The sequence below is a fragment of the Anolis carolinensis genome, chromosome 1 (genome assembly GCF_035594765.1).
Source record: "Anolis carolinensis isolate JA03-04 chromosome 1, rAnoCar3.1.pri, whole genome shotgun sequence".
NCBI classification, from domain to species: Eukaryota; Metazoa; Chordata; class Lepidosauria; order Squamata; family Dactyloidae; genus Anolis; species Anolis carolinensis.
This window is the reverse complement of record NC_085841.1, coordinates 238,294,235-238,320,233: the sequence shown is the minus strand read 5'-3', so window position 1 is coordinate 238,320,233 and position 25,999 is coordinate 238,294,235. Positions and strand designations below refer to the sequence as shown.

General features: G+C 39.4%; 1 protein-coding gene across 8 annotated transcripts in view; it reads right to left on the bottom strand.

Moving 5' to 3' along the window:
* The window catches only part of sptb (spectrin beta, erythrocytic), a 135,697-nt gene that overhangs the window by 23,693 nt on the left and 86,005 nt on the right, over positions 1–25,999 (bottom strand). For 7 of the 8 annotated variants that reach the window (XM_062967213.1, XM_062967211.1, XM_062967209.1 and 4 more), the window contains 18 exons: positions 25,215–25,365; positions 21,835–22,705; positions 20,502–20,639; positions 17,546–18,302; positions 16,846–17,048; positions 16,086–16,176; positions 14,220–14,366; positions 11,110–11,373; positions 10,169–10,384; positions 9,839–9,928; positions 9,061–9,345; positions 6,933–7,063; positions 6,340–6,544; positions 4,623–4,997; positions 3,704–3,948; positions 3,199–3,337; positions 1,761–1,845; positions 822–1,018 (listed from right to left, as the gene is read on the bottom strand). In XM_062967213.1, coding sequence (XP_062823283.1) covers positions 822–1,018; positions 1,761–1,845; positions 3,199–3,337; positions 3,704–3,948; positions 4,623–4,997; positions 6,340–6,544; positions 6,933–7,063; positions 9,061–9,345; positions 9,839–9,928; positions 10,169–10,384; positions 11,110–11,373; positions 14,220–14,366; positions 16,086–16,176; positions 16,846–17,048; positions 17,546–18,302; positions 20,502–20,639; positions 21,835–22,705; positions 25,215–25,365 — 4,590 coding nt within the window. The remainder of the gene's footprint in view (positions 1–821; positions 1,019–1,760; positions 1,846–3,198; positions 3,338–3,703; positions 3,949–4,622; positions 4,998–6,339; positions 6,545–6,932; positions 7,064–9,060; positions 9,346–9,838; positions 9,929–10,168; positions 10,385–11,109; positions 11,374–14,219; positions 14,367–16,085; positions 16,177–16,845; positions 17,049–17,545; positions 18,303–20,501; positions 20,640–21,834; positions 22,706–25,214; positions 25,366–25,999) is intronic. The other variant, XM_062967214.1, reaches the window with a different exon arrangement.

Genomic DNA, 25,999 nt, shown 5'->3' with positions numbered 1-25,999 from the left:
TTATTCCTGTCTAATTGTGTGGTACTTACTTTGAAAGTAGTTGTTATACTCCAGAAACTTCATTTTTGTGGCTGAAACAAACTATGTTGAATTGGTTGAAACTCTATGAGATAATCACTGAAAAACTATAGCAAAATGTGCTGCAGGATGTCCCACAAAAACAAAGTTTTTGCAGTTTAATCATATTTTTATGATAAAACCAGTTAGTAAATACATTTATAACCCAGGAACAAAAAAATTGTTACATAGTGTTATCTGTGGGTTTGATCAAGATGTTCTCTCTAGGCCCTCCAGTGCAATTCTATGCTCAGCATACAGGAGATGTTACGATGGAGGACCTAGAAATTTCTAGAGAGTTGCTCTCCCAGGTTAAAAACAGCCTTTTTATTGGTGGCTTTTCATAGGGTCCTGTGTCCTTAACCCCAGCAAATGGACTGAATTCCATTCCTCCAAGCCTTCGTGGACTATTCCCTTTCTTCCACACAATACCTCTGAATTTGACTTTGATAGCTCATTTTACACTGACATATTGCTTAGCCTGTGCAATACTTCTGTGACTAAAAAAGGCACTCAGAGGATCAGGATGCTGTAATATCATGGAACTGAATATGCTTCTTGGCATATATCAAAATGAAGAAGAAAAATCAGGGCAATATTCTGAAAGGTTTTGGAACAGTCTTATGAAAAACCTAACGAATAAAAAATAAACTTTAAAACAATTGCAGCCCCTCATCCCAATAGCTTTGCCAACAATGCCGAAGTTAGATAAAATACAATGCCTGTAAAGCACTGACATGCTGTTCTGCCCATAGATTCCTTACTGTGGTCAGACGCTCCAGTGCAGAAAAACGTTCCTCCCATGTAGCGGTAGATTTCTCAAATGCTTCATGTCTTTTCAGCAGTTTCTCCACTCCATCCACAGTTTGCCCATAATCACCACTGGATAGATAAGGCTCCTGTGCAATAAGCCAGGCCTCAGCCACTGAGGCATCCCGGGAAAACTGACATACCTCTAGCACTTTGAGAAGGAAACAACAAAAGAGAGCAGAGGTCCCATATTACACACATTTAGCACCTGTAGCTGGAGGACAAGCAGTGTAGGAGCCACCTACAATTTCAGTGCTACTGTAAGTTATCTGATCCAAAAAGTAATCATAGATTTATTTATTTATTTATTTACAGTATTTCTATTCTGCCCTTCTCACCCCGAAGGGGACTCAGGGCGGATCACATTACACATATAAGGCAAACATTCAATGCCTTAACATAGAACAAAGACAAAGACAAACGTGGGGCTCCGAGCTGGGCTCGAACTCATGACCTCTTGGTCAGAGTGATTTGTTACAGCTGGCTACTCAACAGCCTGCACCACAGCCCGGGCCCAATGGACTTGATCAGATGTAAATAAACACGGGGCCATAGCAGTGCTCTACTCTTAATGCCCTAACAAAATGCCATCATATCCTCAGGTTTTAAAAGCTATATGATCTTGGACCACTTGTGCCTTTAGAATTTCACAAGGCGAATAGCAACGGATTTTGAACATCCAGGAGAAACCTACTCACACAGTACCAAACTGGAAAGAAATCACTGCTAAAATCAATACAAAAGAAACCCAATGCTGTTTGAAATTGAGGGAAAACCATTTAAACAGGAGAAAGATTTGTGATGGGTATTCCTACATTCCTGGATCTCCAGCTACACAAAGAAAACCCCCAATCAGATTACCCCAGCTGGCAAAGACTTTGGGTAATACTCACACAAGCGAAGCCAGTCCCAACGCCTGTCCCATTTCTCCAACATCTCTCTCCTCTTCTCTGTCAGTTGCATCAACTTATCTTTTATCTTAAAAAAAGAGCAGAAGGCAGGCTTTCTTTCATTTTTTGTCACTAGTTTCATAGCTATTTGGTGAACATACTAATTTTCAAACAGTATGTTATTTGTAATACATATATAGAATTGCACTTTCACTATAGAAAAGGAAAATCCAATGCCACGAAAACACTACAATAGCCATAAGTCAATACATTGAAATTGACTGAAATAAGAGGTCTGAACCCTTCTACCTGCCCATGGCTTCCCTCCTTTCAGCAGACCTTCCACCCAGGCACCTTTCTTCAACTTATGTTAACTCTCTTTTCTGGAAGGAATACACTTCAAGGGTGGACCACAAGAGCCAGGTGAAGAGAATATTCAATGTCTGGGCCTAGGTTCTGTAAGTCAGGCATAGGTCCTTTAAATCAGATCTTGTACTTCACATGAAAAGACAGACTTGCAACTAAAGAAGTTGTTTCTGTGGACGCTGCTTAAACCAAGGCAGCAAGAACATTAGTTTTCATCATCTGCTACTTTTTGTACCATTAACAGGCAGCAATGGCAGCAATGGTGGTAGTCAGTAATGGAGAAGCACTACCACCTGCACTAGACTGGGTATCCTGGCCCAGCATTGCTACACTGGCGGGATTCAGCACTTCTTCAAACATCTTGGAATAAAGATGAATGTTATGAAGATGATGATAGCATCAGCACTTTGGGGGTCCCATATAGAGCTCTAACATTTACCCACCTAACATTTAACCTCAATCAGTGGCTGACACTGGATGACAGACTCCCTCCTGGGCACACAGAAGACTGGGCGACTTGGAAGGCACTGAATAGAATGCGCTCTGGCACCACAAGGTGCAGAGCCAACCTTAAGAAATGGGGCCACAAAGTGGAGTCCACGACATGCGAGTGTGGAGAAGAGCAAACCACAGACCACCTATTAAAATGCAGCCTGAGCCCTGCCACAGGCACAATGGAGGACCTTCTTAAAGCAACACCAGAGGCGCTCCAAGTAGCTAGCTTCTGGTCAAAGAACATTTAGTATCATGCCAAGTTTTGAAACTTTGTGTTTTCAAGTACATTACAACTTGTACCTTCGCTCCGCTTCTGACACAAGAAATAAATAAATACCCACCTATCCAAAGGTCACTGCTTAAACCTGTGCAAATTGCAGAACAGGTGAGGAAAATCCCATCTACTGCTGAGAAAATACATTTAGGCTCAGAGCTGAGGTAGGAAATACTTTAGTTTCAGTCAGTCATGTCCACTGATTGCATTTCTGGGAATCTTGATTGGGAGGACTGCATATTAGCACATGGTATAGTCTCTCCCATGTATTATTCCACTGCAAACATTTTAATGGGAAATTCTTACCTCAGCTGCAGCATGGTGTTTGCGATGCAGCAGTGCTTTGCCAAGATCAATGCAGGTGATGAAGCTTTTATCCCTTGTGTCTATCTCGGACTTTATACTCTGATGGTATTTCATTAGTAGCTCCACAGATGAAACATCCCTTAAATGGGAACATAATTGAGAAATAAGCAGGAGACAATTTCTAACACAAAGTAATTCTCAGGAAGCACAATTCACTGCTGGAAAATCCAGGATTACTTTTCATGTTATGTTTTACATTAAAAAAAGTCTCTTCAACATTGCTCTCAAATGCAGGCAGGTAACAGATTATCTGAACCAGTGAAAATTACATGCAACTGACTTATAGCTTCTTGGAAGCCACACCTAACAGAGGTTTTGAAAAAATAAGAACTGAAGAAATTATTGGGGTTTCACTTGGCATGCCAAAAATTGTACAGAGGTTTTCTGTAGTCTTTGCAGGACAAATGAAAAAAATAATAAAAGTTGGTTAATTCCATCCTGTTACCTTGGTTTCTCTTGTGTTTCAATCTGCCGAATCACACTCTCCATCCAAGATATGAGGTCACGGACCATGCTGAAGAAACGGAACTTCTCTGCGGTATCAACCAGCTGGCCCCGCCGTCCCTCACAGGCATGAAGCAGGGCCTTCCAGGCCTTCACCACTTCCTGCTCTTGCTTCTGGATAGTGACTGCCTGCTCTCCTGCATAGGCTGCCTGTAGGCGTGCTGCTACTTCCTGGAAATGCTGGACCTGAAACCATCCAAAGAAGAGAGGACTTGATATCAAGGCCTGGGAATGGGTCTCAAGAGAACTCTATACTGAGGTACCTGAAACAAGGGTTCAGGTACCTCATAAACCAAGTCTGGATATCCTGGCAATTTAAATATTCAATTTTATTGGCTGCAGACAAGGTTAACTCTGATTTGGGTTCTGTACCACAAAAATTAGGCATGTATATTAAGGATAATTGTCTGACTCCTAAAATGACTTGGCAAAAATTAATTTCAAATATTTAAAAAATATTGCAAGCAAAAATGGCAGCTCTGCAAAGCAACATTCAGATAGTTCCCGTTGTCTCAATTCCTCTTCGTCTGAAATCTTATATAATGGAAACATAAACCAACTCCCTCCTTCCATAGAGATGTCTCAAGCATTCTCACAAACTTTAAATTTTATAATTCATGGTTTAATAGAGTCTAATTAGAGTTTTAATTGATGTGGTACTGTTTTATTGTTTATTGATATGTCGTTGTTTTATTGAATGTATTTTGGGCAATGTAATTTGTCGACTGTTGTAAGCTGCCCTGAGTCCCTCTGGGTGAAAAGGGCGGGGTAAAAATGATGTAAATAAATAAATAAATGTCTAGGGAAGCAACATAATGGAACTTGTTCTGCCATGTGTTGTTCCAAAAGGAGGTAGTTACCTGCGTTCCTAACAAATGGATATCTCGCTCAAAAGCTGTGTGCATCCTGTGGAAAGATTCAGCTGTGCTGACATCTCGGCCTAATTCCTCAGGTAACTCCTTGTGCTTTTCCTCAATAAGAACCAGGATTTCACCACCATCGTAGAAGAACTTGTGCAAGTCATAGGAGGCAGCCAGCAACTGCATCCTGGTGTCAATCAGTTCCAGCAGGTCTGCCCAGCTCTCATTCAGACTGTCTTTCCACTCTGCAATCGTGGCAGCCTCCGGGTGGCCAACGTCAATCAGCTGCTCAATGATGAGATTGACACTGTCCACCCGCTCCTGCCCGATGCTTCCTGTTTCCCGAGCAAAATCACGGAACTTCTCCCGCAGCACCTGGCCAAGAAATAAACCAAAGGGAATATGAGTATCCCATGAATGTTCATCCCATTCAACAACAGGTATGTAATTTCTGCCAGGTGTCATAAACTATATTCACAAAACATTAATCTTCAACTGTAACTAACTCAGGACCCACCCTTAATTCTAAATGGCAGAACAGGATCCACTTAAAAAAATTGCATATTCCATATATGTATGGAATATGCAATTTTCTCTTTAGAATGACCATGACAGGTCTCCTAAGTCTTTTAACTGTACAGAAGGTAACATTTTTGTAAATATAGCATGCTATACAGGACTTAAAAAGTCAGATCCAGCAAAAAAAAAAATCTACAAAGCTATACAAGGTAATGGAATTCTATACTTGCTTGCCGTATATTTAATTTCTTCTCTTTAAAAAAAATGCACACAAATAACGGTGATACACAAGTGTAATAATTCACTTGTATGTCAGACCAATACAATGTAACACACATTTGTGCTCTCGGCATTTATAGTGGGAACTTCTGGCTATGAGAGAAATTATAGCCTTAAAAATCTTAAGGATTTAATAACTTATTTTGCATAAGCTTTTGGAGACTAGAATTTGCTTTATCAGATGTAAGAAAATCGCGTGCTTCCATGCATTAGTGCAGTAGTTCTTAACCTGTGGGTCCCCAGACGTTTTGGCCTACAACTCCCAGAAATCTCAGCCAGTTTACCAGCTGTTAGGATTTCAAGGAGCTGAAGGCCAAAACATCTAGTGACCCACAGGTTGAGAACCACTGCATTAGGGCCTCTAGTAATAAGACAGTAATTTTCAATTGAACATTAGAAAGAAACTCTTGACAGTAACAGTGTTTCAGCAATGAAGCCAATTGCCTATCGAGGTAATATAGAGTCTGCTTCTCATGCTTTAGCTGGAAATCCTGCATTGAACATTGGGTTGGATTTGAGGCATCATGAGCCTCTTCAAACTCTATGATTCTATGACCTGTTCCATAAAATCTCATGCTCTAATGAATGTGTCAGTATTTAAGGTAACACAAAACTCTGTTTTTCCATAGCAGACAAACATGGATACATTTTGAAAATTCCTTAACATTATCTTCTTAGCAACAACCTGGAAATTTCCCTGTACCAAGTTGTATTTTAATGCATTCTGTCACCTTACAACAATTTCCTTCCAAATCACTACTGGATGGTGTGTAATCAAGTGACACAACACATCAACCTCAGGTCCTCATACACATTCTACCATATCCCCCTACACTGAAATCACACCTCAGAATTGGATGGGAACTAAGAATGGCCTTGATAAATTGACTCATTCATTCCCACCACAGTGCTTGCTCACAGTGACATGGTCGAGATCTTGCCCCATTTCTGGGGATGAGGCCACTACATCTCTCTCTGCAATCCACTGCTCCAGATCATCAACTTCTCGTTTCAGCTTGAATAGATGACACATGTGCTCCAGCTTACGTCTGCGTTCCTCAGCCAGATCCTTCAAGCCTGCATACTGCTTGTCTACTTGCCCCTGCAACCGGATGATCTCTTCCCTAAAAAAACATAAAGGAATTTTTGATACTTGCTAAGGAATTTAGTGCACAATCCAACAGGTACAGAATAGACTGGGATTCTAGTCAGCTCATCTTGGCTCAGAGCCCTTTTGTAGTACACAGCTATAGCAATATGATTCCACTTTAACTGTCATGGCAATATCCAGATGTATCCTGGAAGGCATGCTTAGAATTCTTTGCCAGACAGCTCTAGTGCTTCCTCAGTCTACAATCCAATGATTCCACAGGATACAGTCATTAAGTTAGGATAGAATCACAGTGCTATAATTGCATGGTGTGAAGGAGCCCTCCAGTCAAATGACTATGGGTCAAGCCTTTTGTAATCTCCTGGATATTATCTTCCACAATATATATTGAGCAAACATACCCTTCTGGGTGGCCAGCAGACAGCAGTTTCTGAGCCCTACCAGCCAGCTGCTTGATGCTTTTCCCATAATCTTCTATGGATCGTTGTTGGCGAAGATGTCGCTTCAGCATCACAATACCACTCTCTTCATCCTGGGACAACAAAATCCTTTCAGTATTGATGGGACACTTCAGAGTGGAGCCAACACAAGAACAGGGTAGTATGGAAGTCAACGGAAATTGAAGCTGATATCCTAAACACATATATCTAGAGAAAGGTCTATTTAATTCGGTAGTCTTGTTTCTGAATAAACACACATAAATTCTGCATTGATAAAACCCATTCTTTCTACCCAAATTGAATGAAATCTTGCACGTTGCTCTCATAACTGCTTCTCTCACACACGAAGAATGTGTTGAATAGAGCAGAGAGTGAAGTAGTTCAGCCTATGATTGTGCCTGCTCCTTATGTCAGTGGGAAAATGGATCACAGGTTTTCTGGGTCTGCTAGTCAGCAGGAGATTTTAAGTCCTGAAACTGAGCAGTCTCTGTCTCCAGCAGCTGGTGAAAGCCATATTCCAGAGAGGGGCCCAGATGCTGCTGAGAAGTCTTTCTCTAGAAGAGCAAGATCAGAGGCTGAAAGGAGTTCAGAGGATGAATTCACAGATGGAAAGGACAATGAGCTGATAGATAGGAGACTTACTTTTCGTAATCTCCAGGCTGCTCAGCCAAATCTTCGAAGGTCAAAGTGATTGTTAGAAAAGAAGCCATTATCAGGTATTCAGGGAAAACTGCATGATTTCATGTGTGTATATTAGAGACCAGAGATATTTTCCAGCAGTCTAATCATCTGGGGCATTAGCTACCCTCCTAATTTGATTTCATTTGCAAATTTGATAAGCATGCTGTCTAGTCCATCATCCAGTACTTTATAAACCATTGTTCTCTAAATCACTTGAAGTTCCTATTATCTCTAATGTTTGTTGAAGAATTACATTAATTATATTCATTGAATTACTTAAAGGTATTAAAATCAATCCCATTTTATTAAAATCTGAATGTAAGTTAGAAAATGGATTAGTATATAAATTATTACCTCAATTTAAATTAGGATATTCGTTAATGTTTAAATTATTATCTCTAAAAGGGTTTAAATTAGATTTATTTTACATGTAATGCCCATTAAATGTTCCAGCAGCATTTGATTTATATAAATAATTATAATCTTCAAATCTTGCGTATCTATTATTTCTTGAATTCTACTCTCCACTACTCTTGAATTCTACTCTCCATACATCAGACTGAGGCTACTGGATAGTATTTGTTAATTTTCTGTAATATTCTTCCTTAAAGGCACTTTATTTAGATTTTGCTGAGGTAAAAACTCTTGCAGTTGAAACTGCAATTGCCTCTGTATATATGTTGGAATCGTAAATGGAGTTCCAGACATTATGGCCTGTAAGTATGTGAAGAACAAATTCTATGCCCCTTTAATGTAGATTATGGCTATGCACAGATTCCACTTATGTGTGATGATCTTTGCCTAGAGAGCAACATATCATTGCATTGATGTTTTTCGTGTTCTGACTGGATGATGACTAACCAATTAGAATTTCCACTTCTTGAATAGAATCCACCTTTTCAACACGGTGTCTGAAACATCTGTTCATGATTTCATTGTTTCACAAGTGCTTTTTTGAAGGTCCAGCCACATAGGCGGGTGAAGCATCATGGCTGTGCCTTCACTATTGCGCGGTGAAACAAACCTTTCAAATGGGGCTTTTTTCACCACATAATACCATTGCATTATAGTCGCATCCCACTTCTTCCTGCCACAAAAAATTGGGAGACAAGTGCGAATACTATGTGATGAAATATGGTAGACGGATACTGGAGTTAATGTTTTCACTTGAATTTTGCTTTTGAGATATTGACATAAGGGGATAAGTGTGGGTTGCTCAGGTTGCCACTCAGGGAATGGCCTAAGGTCTATTGATGTTAGTTAGCTGTTCCTGAGTATAACCAATGTCTGCTTCTAGGCTAGCCACTGATCTGACATGCATTTTCCCCTGAAGCAAGCTTCCCTTGAGAATAGTCCTCCTGAGACATCAAATGTGATGTTGCTTTATTATCAAGTCAAATGCAATTACCTTTGGCTTTTCATCGGTCACCATGTACAGCTCCTGTTCACTTATCCAGGCTTCTGCTTCCCCAGCATCTAAATAATATCTCTGAGCCTCACTTGCTTCTTCCATGCGATGCAACCTCTGTAGAGTTTCCTCTTGTAAAGTGTTCCAAGAGTCTTTCAGTTGCCCGAGGCGCTCTTCGGTGTCCTTAAAGTCCTCATCACTATCTGCTCCAGCCAGCATGCCTTCCCCTCTAAGAAGGACTTCCTCAATGCGTGGAGCATGACCAGCAATTTCTTTCTGTAATGTCTAGGAAAGAACAGGTCACATTTAAAAGAATTTGAAAGATCAGAAACACATTTAAGTGGAGTTGTTATTTTTATTGAAATGTATTAAGACATCTACTGATAAAGATTTTGAACTACCTCTTTCAGGTTGTTCATCAAATAGCTCTAGAAATCAGTTGCTTTATATTGACCTAATGAGCTCATGAAGCATTATTAAAGGCTTCTTTTAGCATATGGGATGGGATGGACTTTGTTTATATATGTCTGTAACACATATGTTGGAAAAAGTCTTGAGTCTGGGACAAACCAGGTAAGCAAGGTAAAGTTGTATCATTAATAGGATCTGCAGCTGAGAACTCCACATATTTTTACAGTAGACAGTCACTCTGTTTACTAAGAACCATGCTACACAGACCCCATTCAACTTTTGGCATGCTATGCATAATGAAGTTCTCCCCACTACCACAAAAAAGAAGTGAGAAGAAGAATGAAATGAAAACAAAATACAGACTTACCTGTGTTTTCTTTGTGAGCAGCTGTACAGACAGGAGGTTTGTGCCATGGTCAGTGGACTGAGCAAGTGGGAGACGTTCTTGTACCCAGAGCTAGAAAACAGAAGAATTACTATTATGCATTGAAGGAAAGGTCAGTTAGGCTACATAGATAATGGCCCAAAAACAGAAGGTCTTAGTCCTGTTTTTCCTACACTGAAGCAGTTTATCTGTGACGACCAGTTTTGCTGTTAGAGTTCCCACCACCTTCTGAATTAAGAGTAATAGTATATCACAACTAGGGAAGAATTCTAACACTTGTTAATAGCACAGTTGGGTGATTTCATAGCTCACCAGTTCATCTGCCAGATCCCGGTCCAATTGGTATCCAGCTTTAGTTGTCTCCAGTTCCCTCCTCTTCTTACTCAATGGCTCCAGAAGACCCTGGAACCTCCTCTCAATGATCTCATGCTTGCCATCCACTTCATGCAGGTCTCCTCTAGTGGGAGGTGCCTGACTTAATAAATCTTCCATTTCTTTCTTTCTCACACTGACTTGTTCCTCAAGTCGCTGAAATGAGAGGATCTCTAGTTAGTCAGCCATATGTCCTTTATATAGTCTACTTGACCCATAGAAAGTGGATTTGGTCACAAAGTTGTTCAAATCTTTCTCCTCTTTGCCATTCCCAGGAATCAAGGCATTGACCTTTTATTTCACCCAAGGCAGGACAGACCAGATGGATGAGCCACAGGTTATTCCTTATTATGGATGAGGAAAGTGCTCACAAATGCTCTTTTTGTTCAGAATGAAGTGGCTATACAATAAATTAAAGTTGATGAGTCCCTCATTCTAATGTCTATATGAGAGTATTCAACACCACAATTCTTGTTACTGCAACTAATTTATAATTCGCTGTGTGTGTACATTTACAGAAAACCTATGTAAGTCCTGAGGAAACACATATTATCATAACAGAAGTACTTTCATGGGATTCAGATAGCTTGGCAAAAAGGTATCTGAATCCCATGAAATACAGGAGTTCATTCACTGTATCAGAAAAAAAGGGAGGGCATGGATATAATCCTTGAGATGCCAGAGGACTTCACCACTGAATATAGAGAGGAAGTGATGAGCACCATTTCCTTTAATTTTATGAGGCTATAGCAAACCTTCACCACTGATTTAACCACTTCAGATAAATCCCTCACAGAGAACAGAAGCTGATAGTGTCACGAAGGTCCCTGCCAATATGTTATTGACTTGAGGCAGAAATGACAGTTTCAGGACTTACTTACTTTCAGGTTCTTCAGCAGAATATTGACACTGGTGAGATCTTTACCCTGGGCATCAGATTTCAGCTGCTGCTCCATCTCACTGATCCATGCACCAAGGTCAGCATAGCTCTGTGCGTAAAGATCAGAGCGGTTGGCATCAAACAGGTGCTGGGCCTTCTCCTCTGTTGTTGCCTGCAGCTTATCCCACAGTTGGTGTAGGTCCGCTAACCTCCGGCAAACAATATCTTCATACTGGGGCTTCTGCTCTGCCAGCAGCTGTCCTTCCTAAAAAAAAAAAAAGAGAGAGAGATGCGAGATTGTGGAGATACAGAACCATTTGTCAAATCCATGAACAGGCAAGGAGCAAGACTATTAATTCTTCTAGAAAACATACAGTTACAGTGGAGTTCTAGTGAACCAAACTGCTCAGCTCAAAATAGTTGGGCAATGTAATCATGCCTGGTAGAGAGCTAAGGACAGAATAAGGGGTTGGACTGGATGGCCTACAAGGTCTCTTCCAACTCTATGATACTATGATTCTAAGGTTGTTCACTGCTATTGCTGCAATTGTTACCCTTGTTATTATTATTATCATCCTGCTCTTTACCCAATCTGGGATTCAAGATGGCTTACCAAGTTTAAAAAAAACTTCCTAGGTTAAGTTAAGGTAAAGGTTTTCCCCTGACAGTAAGTCCAGTCGTGTGGACTCTGGAGGTTGGTGCTCATCTCCATTTCTAAGCTGAAGAGCCGGCATTGTCCGTAGATGTCTCCAAGTTCATGTGGCTGGCAAGACTGCATGGTGCGCCATTACCTTCCCGCCGGAACGGTATCTATTGATCTACTCATGTTTGCAGTTTTCGAACTGCTAAGTTGGCAGAAGCTGGGGCTAACAGCAGGAGCTCACTCTGCTCCCCGAATTTGAACCTGCAACCTTTCGGTCCGCAAGTTCAGCAGCTCAGTACTTTAACACACTGCACCACTGGGGGCTCCCAGAAACTTCCTACCATACAAATATTAAAAATCTATATTTATACTTATGTGTTTTCCATGAAACACTTTGTCCCAACTATACTTTGAAGTTCAGTCTAAAGTCACCAGGACAAACTGAGGAAAGTATTCAAAAATTGTTTTAAGTCCTTCCTGTTCTTCTGTCAAGGTGGAGGTTATATCGGGGGGCGGGGGAGAGATGCTTTTATACTGCATTGCCATCTCTCACGTCATTTAATTATTTTATATGCCTCTAAGCAGAATTCAATGGATTCCTGGATAAATGAGTGTTGTACATCTTTGAAGAGAGCACAGTAAAACAGGAGAAAATTATAGTGTCAGCAACCAAGCTGTTAAACGCCAAACTCAATTTCATATAGAAGATGCACATGACAGCTACCCTTGCTCCCTTTTAAGTGAACATTAGCCATAAAATTGTTTGAGTTGAGAAAGTCAGAAAGGGTCAAACAAAGGGAGGAAAAAATACTGCTTTCTCTTTTCCCCTTCAGCTATTTTTTATTTAAAATCGCTGGCTTCTTTTCTACTCAAGGGGCACCAGGTGCATTTTAGGAGAGGGCGGTTGAAGAATAAAAGGTTCAAGCAGTTTCTTTGTTTCCTCTTCTGTTCCTCATTTCCAAATGATAACCTCATGTGCCTGCTTTTATCTTGAGCAAAACAGAAATAGGAAGACTATCTACTGTGTAACATCTCAGCTGCTTTCATATGGAGCTTTTATTGTGTAATCACTTTACCTTATTCAGAGAATAGTCGAGAGGATGACAAACAACATGGTCTTTCATTTATAATCTTCCAGCATTTAGCTACTCTTTGCTATATCTTTTGTCTTTCGCTAAAAATCCATTAAGAAAGGATATAACAGCTGTATAGTATCTTTTGACTGGTACTGCTGGGAAACCTCCAACTGGAAGCACACTTATTTTCTCCCAAAGAGAAAAAGAGAGAAATGTGTTGGAAGTCATCTCTTCACCTTCCATTTTAACGATACTTTCAGAAGCTTTTTAATGCATCATGGATGACATCCCATGAGTAACAGATACAGAAGTAAAGTACACTACACATGCACTGATTTTCTAAACAATGAGCAGGCTCAAATCCAGTAGGCAGAGATGTAAAGTAGAGGTTTGTGTTTTGGACTGTTGAAAGTGCACTAGCACACCAAAGTACACAGATCTGCATGTGAATGTGCAATGTTTCTATATAGTGTGCATTGTAATTGTACAATAAGTTGCCAATCAAGCATGTTAATCATTGATCCACATAAATTGCACTACCTTTGTATTCAGTGTAGAGGTTGTACAACAACATGAAGCAATCTAGAATCTTAGCCTCAGGAATCAATTTGTGAATCCATATATTAAATACAGTAGATACATTTGTTAGGTAGTTGACTGTGGACAAAGCTTCCTAACATGTGTGCACGCAGCAACAAACAGGAAACTGCATTCGCATTACAGGCCCTCTTTGGAGCTAGTTGTGTGAACTGCAGTTTATATAACATTTGCATTATTTCTTCTTTTTTTGCATTATTTCTTCTGATATACAGTAGGTATAATTCTTTAGAACAGTTTGGTATAAAAAAGCAGCTCTAACAGGAAATACCTCAGCATACAATTCTGCATGGCTCCAGAACCAGGTCAGTTCCAAACATCTTTATTTCTAGATGAATATGTTATTTTAAATTACATTCCTGCAATGTGGAATTTAACTAAGAGTCAATACTGTCAGATCCTGCTTGCTTTTATGGTGGTAAAAGAATTTTTTTCCAAGCTTAGATAGACATATTCACCATCCATTGTTGAATGAACACATCTTATTTATTTAGCTATGGATGAATATACACTTTAAAAATGTCAGTTTCATGAAAATGTGTTTTGTTCATATTCTAGTTATTTTTCTTCCCTCTTTTTTCTTTCCTTTTTCTCTTTACTTCTTCTGTTGTTTTCTTTCTTTTTTGCAATCATATGTTAAGAATACAATTCAATGGTAACTGTCATTAACTCTTCTACAAAAATCTCAGTCCCAAATCATCATGAGGCACACAGAAGTAAGAACAGGAGAATATATGGGAAAAAGCCAAGAAAGATGCCAAGCTATGATGCCAAATCTTGCAAGAAGCCACTTACCTCATTTACTTTATCTAGCCATGCTTGGTTAGAGGCAAGTTCTGCCATAAAAGCTTGGTGCTTCAGCCATTTGCTGTGCAAATTCCGAGCTTCATCATAGGATATGTCTTGAGCAGTTAGCATCTTTTCTTCAATCCAAACAGTAAGCTACAAAGAAAATGCTAGCAAATGACATACTGGTGAACATGAGTTCTACACTGCTCTTGCTAGTACTCTGCACTTTTCCACTGTAATTCTCCCCCTTGCCATCCTACTACTTTGCTCTCCCTTTGATTGGGTTCTGAAAAAATACTATACTGTATTTGGAAATGCCCTCAAAGCATTGAGAACCATAGTGGAGACTGCAACTATTCATAACAGAAAGTTACAACTAATACTGGAGCTAGGGGAGATTTTCAGCAAGGGTGATATATGCTCCCTGTAGTAGGTCTCAATTAACATGTTTGCATTGCAACTGTTGGACCAACTGAAGTTTCTGACCACGTTTTAATGGCAGCCTCATGCAGACTGCATTGTAGCAATCCAAACTGAAACCAACGCATGTATTCCTATGGTCAAATCTGAAGTTTTAAAAAATAAGCATATAAGCTTTATGGCAATGCACGTCTGGTTTCCACTGAAATCTATGCATCCAGTTTTAAAATTAAGTCCAGAAATACAATCAAGCTGTGAACCCCATCTAGTGCAAATTCAGTGCCTATTCCCCAATCTGCCTTTTGACTGACCAAAAGCACCTCTGTCTTCTCGAGATTAAGGTTCAATTAGTTTGCCCTCATTAAGTACATTAATGATGACATGCATCAGTTTAATACTACGATAACTTAATTGGATTTAAATAAGAAGAATAGAGATGGGTTTCATCTGCATACTAATGACACCAAATGCCAAAACTCGGGACAATTTCAGAAATTTCATGTAAACAGTACCCGGGGGGACCTCATTGGTTAACAGTTAAGAGGTCACATGGGAGTCCCCCAGCATCACTTTCTGGGTTCACTCTTCCAGGAAATAATGGCGCTACTGTAAAATCCTGCGTCTAAGTCCTATTCCCAAAGGCAGCCCAAAAAGATTCCATTATTGATGGCATAAAAGACACAGAGTCCAACAGAACCAACACTTTGGAGAAATGTTGGAGAAGAAATTGAGTGAGCCCACCCCTCCTGATGGCAAATTCTAGGCCAGTGGTTCTGAAACTGTGGGTCCCCAGATGTTTTGGCCTTCAACTCCCAGAAATCCTAACAGCTGGTAAACTGGCTGGGATTTCTGGGAGTTGTAAGCCAAAACATCTGGAGACCCACAGGTTGAGAACCACTGTTCTAGGATAGTCACTTTAATACTATGGCTTTACAGCACACTAAAACGACAAAGTACATTGTGGGGGATATTGGGGGAAGAAATAGCAAGTAGTGACAAGAAATGGGGGGGGGGGGGGGAGCAAACTGTCAATTAGGAGAAACACACAGTATAAGGGACCCTGCTATGAATGATTATTTGTATCTAGTGCCCTGAAGAGACTGAATATGTCTGATGTTTTCTGGAAGATATGCTTGCCTTTAGTATATGAACTACTTGCAATGAGGATGCACCCTTGCCATGATTAATTTTAACCGTTCTAAACATAGAAGAAAACTAGATTTTTCCATCTTCTCTTTTAAAAACCTAATTTTAACATTACGCTATTGTACTAAAGTAATTGAGGTCATGAATAAAACAGTAAATCAGAAGTAAGTTTTATTCAAGACACCTGTGATGCAGTAAGAAAATTTTTATTTAATATCTGCTTTGAATATATACCAAAGTTGCAAGCACTCTTGGAAACAAAGACACACAGTATGTTAATAATAGTTATGGGTTCAGCATCCTTACTTCCTGGCAATTCCTCAGGAAATTTCGCAGGTCATGATTGTCCTTCAGCAAAACAAACACCTCCTGAGATTTTGTGACATTTGTTTTGTATCTAGAAATGACAAATAACACAAGCACATGGTTGTTCCAGCAGATTAACAAGTATCAGAACACATTACAGTATTCCCAACTCAGTTATTTCTCTCTGTCTCCCTCTCAATCTTTGTGTGTGTGTGTGTGTCTGTGTAGTTACATGTAGTAGGTGTAGGCATTCCCAAACTATTTTGTATTTCAAGCAGAGATATATTCAAAGGGAGGAAATTATCAAAATGTGAATGCTGCCAAGTACAGAGTAAGTAATACTAGGCAAAAAGGACACAGAAAGGTACAGGGAGTAGATTGTCCCCTCCATCTCTTTCCAAGCTACACTGGATTCCTCATCCAGAATGCCATCTTTCACACTGGGACAGAAAATTTGGAAAAGAAAATTCAGAAATATGTGATATGCTTTTCCACTGCTATGAACCAGAGGTATCATTAAATATCCTTTTAATATGCCATAGGGAGAAGAGGGCAGGAAGACTTATAGTTCAGATATTTTTTCTAGTTATCCCTCATAATACCTTGATTGGGACAATAACTAGTACAGAATGAACACTCCGGTAATTGCAGTGTTGAACTATCTGAGAATAACCTTAACTATTTCTCCCTCATACACTTTTTCCCCTCTTGTTTCCTCTTGCAGGTTCAGCTGTCCCACTAAAATGACTAATGATATTACCTCTCTTGTATCAGATGAACTTTTTCTTTAATTTTATCAGAGTAAATATTTCCTTCAGACACAAGCTTGTTCCCACTGTTGACCAACCCAGTAATTTTTTCTTCATTAGCTTCCATTGTAGCAAGAAAATCTTCATATTTTCTGATAGAAGCTTCTGATGCTTCCAAGGTGTCTGGGGGCTCGATGTGAGCCAGAGTATATTCCTAAAGCAGATGTTAGGGAAGAAAACATACAGATCACTTTGGAATAAGATTTATCCAGTATTTAAAAACAACAGTGTTTTCACCATAAATATATCTGTGAGGACTACTGTCGACTCCAGCTCATGTTAAGCTACAGTCATCACACGGAACTTACAGAAAAAACACCTGAAATATGATAAAATCAAGCATTAGTAAGCTGGCTATATACATCTGCTGCCACAATTTGACCTTCAGTATTATTTTTTCCTGTGCTGAAAGTCAAATTTTGTATCTTGCACTCAGTGTCCACAGCTAGAACAGCCTAACTATTATTATGGACAAGCTTTTTTTCTGTGGCTGCTACGTGCTAGGCAATATCTATGTAGGACATTCAAGATATGCTGCCAGCGTGAAAACACTGTTTTCCTATGAAAAAACACCTATAACACCCAAGCAATTTTTGAGACACTAATTTAAAATGCAGAAAGATTACAAGAAAGTTCATGCTGCCACCATACCTGATTAGTAAGGATAATTTCTGCTTGCTTTGCATCTTTAAGAAATTCCTGGAAACCAAGGCACTGGTTGAGGAATTTCTCCCTGCTATCCCACATTTTACACAAGGCATTCCAGCCAGTATCCATCCCCTGGAGTCGTTGCTCCAGTTGCTGATATTCCGCATCTGTTTGGCCTTGAGTCACTCTGGTTCCTATATCTTTGACACTGCGATAATCATCCCTGTGTTGATCTATCTCTTCCTTAACAGCAGTGTGCTGCTGCAGAAGGTGTTCAGCTTCTACCAGGGAATTGGGCACCTCTTCTGAAGCAACAGCTTTTTGTGCCTTAAACAGCCATGCCTGGAAGTCATCTAAGTCCTGCAAAAACTTGTGTAACTTGCTGGCCTCTCCAAGGGAAGCCTCTTGACTCTGAAGTGTGTTCTGTAGGTCCAGCCAGACTCCAGTGACAGCTGTCAATCGACTATAGACATCATCAGCTAAGTCAGGCTGTTCTTCAGCAAGCCGGTGTGCTTCTTGCTGTAGAGTTGCGAGACGGGCCTGAATGGCTGCTAGGTCACGTTCAATGCCATACAACTTCCTCTGCATAGCAATCATGCCTGCCAAGTTTTTACCAAGGTCCTGGGTGGATTCAATGACTTTGGTTTTTTCTAGGATCCATTTCCTTGTTTCTTCACAATCCACACAGTAATTGTGGAGGCTAAGGGCAAAGTCCACAGCTTTCCGCCTCTGAGCGACCATCTCCTGGAAAACTCTCCATCTAAGAAAGGTAGAGCAAAAGAATAATTGTACTAAGTATCTTTTCTGTAACACTTGATTCATTTTTTGGAATTTGTAATGCACTGTTTCCAACCCTATCAAGCTAACAAAATAGTGGTGAAAGCACAGAACAGGGAAAGGTAAAACTATGTAGCAAGGCAACTACGAAACTAGACACCCTCTTACTGATGTTGGTGTCAATGGACCAGATTTATGACATATCCTATTTTTACTGCTCTCCTGCTAGTGAAAAGGTGGACAGAATTGATGTAGAAGCCATAGTTTCTATATTGTCCTTATTAGAGATGATAAATGACTCAAGTGTTGTTGTATGTCTTTTGGGCTGTGTGGCCATGTTCCAGAAGTATTCTCTCTCAATCACTACTTCTGGAACATGGCCACACAGCCCGAAAGACATACAACAACCCTGTGATCCCGGCCATGAAAGCCTTCGACAACACAATGACTCAAGTGTTCTGGTTATAAATTGCTTGTTCAACAGGAAAGGAGGTGGCTGACGGTTCACCCTGTTGTCTCTTCCCAATAGATATTAGGTATTACTATTCTTATTCCAACAGCTGAGCTATCAGGAAGAGGACAAATAAAACTTACCAGAACCCTAGAAACATGTTTAACACAGAGAAGAAACCATGGAAGTTATTTTGCCTGTAAATTTAGTATACACATTCAAATGGTACCGTTTGCAAGACAAGCACATGCAGAAAATCGCAGGGTGCAGTTTGAAAATTTTAATTCACAATATCAATGAAAATGAACTCAGAGAACCCAGAAGTCTGGCTGATATGAGTTCATTATGAGTAGTAAATGTTCAGTTCCTAGTTTTGTTAATTGATATTGATATGAGCTTCAAGCAAGATCCACTGTTACAGAATCAGAATTGAAAGAAATTATTTCATTAAATTATCTGTTGGCAAGATTCCCTAGACCTATATTCAGCATTAGAATTCATCCTCTGGTTGGGAAATATACGAGATGGAAACTGGGCTCTCCATGTAGCAATATATTTCCATATTCCTCAATTTTCAGGAACCTTGTTCATGATGCCTATATTATTTTCTTTTTCCAGGCCAAAATATATTTTGCCAAGATTTTCTACAGTAAAGTATTTGGCTTAGAAGGACTGCACACAATGAACCTATGACATAATCAAAGCTGAGTATCTGTGTGCCTTTCTAGCTAAAGCAGTTCTGCAATCACTAAACATCTATCCCAATAGACGTGCAGATAATTTTGTGCCTTGATGACTTTTTCAAAAACATCAACTACATTCCTTTCCTACCAAACAGATGTACAAACTACCAAACTCAAAGTATTAAACTTTGAGGTATCTAGATACCTCTGGGCTGTGTGCAAGCAAAAGGTAGGGTAGGGACACTTTTGCACCCAGATATATTTCTTTGTATTTGTAAAATCAAAGCATTATCTTTCAGAAACAGGCTTATTAGAAACAGTTTATTTTTAAGTTATTTTAATGAAATTATAATATTTGTTTTTAAATTAAAAATTAACTTTTCTTTAAAAAACATTAACCTGATTTAAAAGTGAACACTTTTAAAAGTAATATAAATACAAAGGTGCATGCATTTACTAAGACGGCATGTATAGGTCAAAATAAATTGTAATGTATTTCAAGGGTAGCAATTTGTGTTAGCCTCTCACCAGTCATCTCTGCATGGCAACACCCATGATATTTCACAATTGGTTACACTGGCTATGCTTGATGGTAGTTATACTCTTAACACTATATGGAGAACCACAATTTACCTACTTCTGTTTGAGAATCATGGACACACAGTGAGGCAGCTAGGGCTGGATCTTGGGTAACTGACAGTAAGGATAGCATGAACAAACCGACTTGCATCAGCATCTGAGCTACTACTGGCATGATAGAGCACATTGGTACATTGTTTGCTATCTATCTATCTATCTATCTATCTATCTATCTTACAGGCAGAGGAGGCTGGGCAGACATGTACAGGGTTGCAATGCTTGGATATATCACCAAATTGGAATAAATGTTGAACAATACAATTCAGAGACTGATCCAAAAGCCTATGGTAACATTTATGTTGCTAAATCTAAAGCGACCTTAACCTCAGTATTGTCATGAAATCATATCAGTGGATATGAGAATCACAAAGGAGAAATAAATAAACAAATAACTAGAAAATGGTCTTACCTTGCATTCAGATGTTCCTGGCACTGCCTCACTTTCCCACTGCGAGGATGTCCACTCTCTATCAAACCAATGGCTGCTCGATTGACCCCATCAATCTGAGAAGCTAGATTGTTCATTTCTTGCTCCAAAATATCAAACCTGCAATCAAATACACACTTATTTAATATTTAATTTCTTAATTGAACTAAAAGCTCACCAAATCTCAAGCATGCAACTTCAAAACTCCCACTAACAATGGACAAACCCCAAGATGCCATTTTGTAAGATGTCAAATTTAATTCACCATTTTTAAAAACAGCTTATGCCACTTTCAGAAGTCAGATAAATTTGGATTTGGCATATATGTGGGGGAAGGCATCCCATGTAGATGAGAGTCACCATACATCAAGTGGACAATTACAGTTAAACGACAACAACTTTATACCACATTCAACTAATGCAGTGGTCAATATAAGGTTTTACATTCATTCCTATTCTATAGAAATTTTGTGACATATGAAGCCAACATTAATAGCTATATCTGGAGAAAGTGGATAATATCCTGAACAAAACTGGATTACATCTCTAAAAATGAGGTCCGTCTTAGAATCGCAAGTGTATCATGTATTTGTGGTGATGGTGGTATTGAAATTAGGGTGCGTCTTACAATTGATGGTGTCTTATAATAGAAGAAATATGGTATTTTTCTTCTTTAACCAAATACTCTCCTTTGCCCTCCATCTTGCAAACTGTATTCAACTATACATACTGACAACAGTAAGTTCTCAAAACTTGATACACAGACTTACAAGTCTGCTTCTAACACAAGGTTATAGATATGTTATATCTATAATCACAGCACCCATATCAGTAGTTTGATCTATCCATGTCCAGGAGGGAAATGGTCTCTCCAGGAGTTTGCTAAGTTCTCCAAGTAATTCTCTAGGACCTTATCATAGATCTGCCTTGGAGGACTTAGCAAATTCCTAGATTCTCCAACACAACTCTTTGATATGCTGGGACTGGAAGACAGGTAATTCAATTATATTTGTTTGTATCCATGGTTTCATCTAACCGTGGTCCAGTCAGGAACATGTCCAGTGGATACTGGGGTCTTATCAATTGTAAAAAATGGATTTGAGAGCCTGGATATTCCAAGGTGAATATCTAATTTTATCATAAGTGAATTCTAATTCATTCAATTACATGCCATAATAAAAGTGATAAGTGTTTCAGAAACTACAGGACTATCATCCCAATTATCCATGTCACACTTCCTCTGATTTATTCAGCATGTTGAATCAGAACCTGTTTGTCAGATACTTCTCAGGAAGCTGTCATTTCTATCATTTACCTGTGCTGAACCACATCCAGATCCTCCAAGGTGTCAGGAATTTCCATTTGTTCCAGCCACTTCTCTTTCTCACCCATCCAAAGTTCACATGCATCAGTCTCACTGAAAACTGTATATAGATCCAGAGCATCCTGTAGCTTCTGTCTGCGCAGATCTGCTAGAGATACAACTTCATTATATGCTGTCTGAATGGCCTTCAGTCGGTTCTCAAATCCTGGGACGTCCCGGAACTCAGTGGGGAAGCTCTGGGCCTGTCTGTTCAGATTGTCCATGACCCTCTTGTTATCAGCTACCTCATCTAAAAGGTCCCTGTGCTTTTTAACTAGGGCTAAAGTGGAATATTCATCATGTCCAACATCATCACTGGACACCAGGCGATGAGCATCCTGTAACCAGGCCATCAGGTCATCTGCATCTACCTGGAACTGGAAGAAGCTTTCAGCATCCTGCAAGTTTTTTTTGCGGAAAGATGCCAGCTCCTGAAGCTGGGCCCAAAGAGCTTTCACTTCCTCAATTCTAGTACGGATTTGAGATGCCCCGAAATGCCTCTGCGCAATCATGGTTTCTCCCTCTTTGATGGTTTGCTGCAGGTGGGTTCCCAGGCCCCGTAGTTCATCCTCAAAAGCCTTGTGCTTCCTTTGCAGGATAAGAATGCTGGTCAGATCTTTCCCATAATCTAAGGAGGAATAGATATGCTCTTTCTCTTTGATCCAGCTCTCAGCTTCATCTAGTTCCCAAAAGAACTTCCAAAGACGCTTGGACTGCTCCAGGCGAGCTTTCCTTTCAGCAGCCAAAGCCATCAACTCACGATGGCACATCTCCAGATGGTTTACTCTATCTCGTATCATCTTTGGGTCACAAGGTCGGTAACCTGTTTAAGCATGCGTGGACAGAAAGCTAGTCAGTTGAGATGCAAAACACATTTTGCTTTAAGTCAGAAAGGAAAATGGCAACCTCTTTTAGAGCATTTAGAGGAAATTTAAGAATGTGAGATACAATCTACGTAAATATTGGAAAGGAACTTTTCAAAACCAAGGGATGCTCCTCAGGGAATAATTGTACTTGCATTTGGCCTTTTTGTTAGTTTTTTTTTTTTAGAAATTGGAGAAATTGTCCTTTGCAATGCTAGAAAGAAGCAATCCATGACAACCAAATAGTAAAAGGAAACTAGAAAGGACACATTTCATAAAATGGTGTGATCCAGATGTGAGGAGGGGAGATGGTCTTTAAAAATAGTGCCAAATACCAGCAAACCTATGTGCGCAGCTTTAGATCAGGCCTGGGGAACCTCTGGCTCTAGGTCCCAACTCAGCTTCCAGGCAGTCCTGATTTGACCTTCTGGGTTTCCCCATAGAGCCATATTCCATTCCCCATGACATCTAATCTCTCAAATTTAGTATGGACTTTTCCTCACTCTATAAAGTTGAAATGCTATTTATAAAGTTTAATTACTGACAGCAAGAACATTAAACTAAAATCAGCTGGTATTTTAGGTCCCACCAACTCCAGGAATGGATATACCTCCAAATACCTATCTGATATTGAGTTTGGCTCTTGGGATGACAAAGGTTTCCCAAACTTGCTTTAGCGTTTGTTATGTCGATACACAGAGGAGAGTAGGAACTGTGATGCCATAAAAGCTATCAAAAACTGCCTGGGGTAATGGAATGAGAATACATTCTAGTCAGGAGGTGAAAATTCCATTTGTCTCCAATACAATATATTTCTGCTTGAGCACTGCAAAAATGTAGCTATCTTTTAAAATGAAGCATTTCCTTTAGAGATAACTGCTGGAGAAAAGTGAGTAACTGATCAATTATATCACTGAAATGCATCATGTAAAAAATCTAATACAAACCACACTAAGACTTTCCACACTTTATCATCCATTCTGTGTGTAGGCAGACATTTATTTAGTGATGCTATCTCTTTATTCCAGAAAGACCTTTGTTGCTTCATTCTGCATTTTCTTACCAGACCAAGGCATGCTGTTTTGAGGTCAATGTGGTGAACATGAGAAAATACACAAGAAAATACTGCTGAATGTTTCATTTATTTATATATATATATATATATACACACACACACACACACACACACACACACACACACACACACATACACACACACACACACACACACATATATATATATTCATTCATACATTCATTCCTGCAAAGTGGCAGCCTTGTTTGATTTTAAAGGATTTTGGGGTGCTATGATAAACTGCAGAAAAACCTGTAAATTAGAAATATGATTTAATTGTTGATGAAAACCATTATATTCAGAGTAAGGATGTTTAAGAAATTTGAACTAAATAGTTTTACATTAAAATTCTGGTATGGCTGTTGTAATACAATGGATACCATGTAGATATAATATACGCATAGAGAGAAATGATTGTGAATAAAAACAATGTATTAATGTACACAAGTACTGCTCCAAAAGGTTCTGGTGCTTTAAAAAAATATTTGCCACTGACTTAGCTGCTTTTATCTTCCTCTGACCTCTCCTCCCTTTATCCTCTTCTTTTAAGTGAAATTCAATTGCTAAGCCAGCTGACTGGCAGTACTCTGGCACTGTACAAGAGTATCCTGATAGAGTACAAAACATCTCTCCTTACAAGATGTAAAGGCCATATCTAGTGTCTTCTGGCAACTCATCTTAGTTTTCCATTTAAGTTTTTGAACTTCTGTATGTTTTCCAGAGAACAAATCCCACTAATAAGTTTTATTTCTGGGTAATCATATAAGGTGCATATAAGCAGTGGATATAGAGAGACTTCAGCATCCTTGGTGTCTCTTGTGTGTATGCACTGACAGCTTGTGTCCAGCATGGCTGGTAGAGTTGAAAACAGCCTAGCACACAGTAGACAGAACTGGGGTGATAAAACCAGAGGAAACATTGGTACTGATACACACACACAGGCAGATGTCCAGTAAATATCTAGACACCAATATCCATGCATATTGAAGAAAGGGAAGGGAAGAGGGACTAAGAGGCCATAAAGGGAGAGTCCTGAATAAATAGAGATAAGGATTTGTTGTTTTGGTTGCCAATAAGAAAATGTGATGCTCCATGTATTAGCAACCCCTTGGAGGGCACCAGTTCCCTCAACGTTTCCCCTCATGGAATATCCACTTTCATAGCAATTAGAAGCTAACAAGTCAGTCACAGCCCTAAAACATGTCCCTGATATTCTGTAATTTTAAAGAAACTTAGTAACTGAATTTAATAGGCATTATGATGCGATTCAACTGCATTTGGCCACATTACTAAAACCTCAGTTAGTTCAGAGAAAACTACTAAAACGATTCAAGAGGACAAAGCCAAATACAAAGGGTAGGACAAAATTAGATTTTGGCTGAGCAAACACCTACCATCTCCATTGGCAAATTTAAGTGCTGCTGCACTAACACCACGGACCTTCTCAGCCTGGATGGCCATGTCAGCCTCCATCAATTTATGCTTCTGAAGTAGATCTTCCACTTCCAACAGGTGCTTTCCAGAGTCAGGAGACAAGAGTTTAACCTAGAAAAATACAAAGGGAAAAGGTACTCTTTCTCTTCCTCCCCTCAACTCCTATGAGCCAAGTACACATTATTTATATCTACACATGTGGAGAAAAGGCAGCTTTAGAATAGAATGAGTCTAAGTAAAGAAACAGCAAATGGTCTTAATCCTCTCCATACTTGCAATTTCTTCAAAATATTATAAACAATTTCCATTGGTCTTATCTTGTTGCATTTTTAACTGTGGGCTCCTGAGAAATTTGGATGGCTATTTGGAGTAGAGAAATGGTAGCCAAGGAAAGGCTGAAGTATATCTTTTCTCATCTTGATGCTTTCATTTACAAAGGCTTCTTTTCTCTGTTAGTCTCTTAAATGCTAAAAAAAATCCCTTTGCCTATGGCTATTTGAGACTACCACAACTATGTCTTTGAATAGTGAAACAAATTCCAGAAAACTCTGCATTTAGGAACTCCACATCAGAGTGCAGAATAAATTAAACTAAATTTAATTTACAAACTATTCATGCAGCTGATGGAAGCCAAAGCATGCATGCTAGTTCAGAAAGCATTCACTGTGAAATTTATCTCCATACTTATCTCATAATGATCTTGAAAACACTTGCAATGCAATGCAATGCAATGCCTAAATTATAG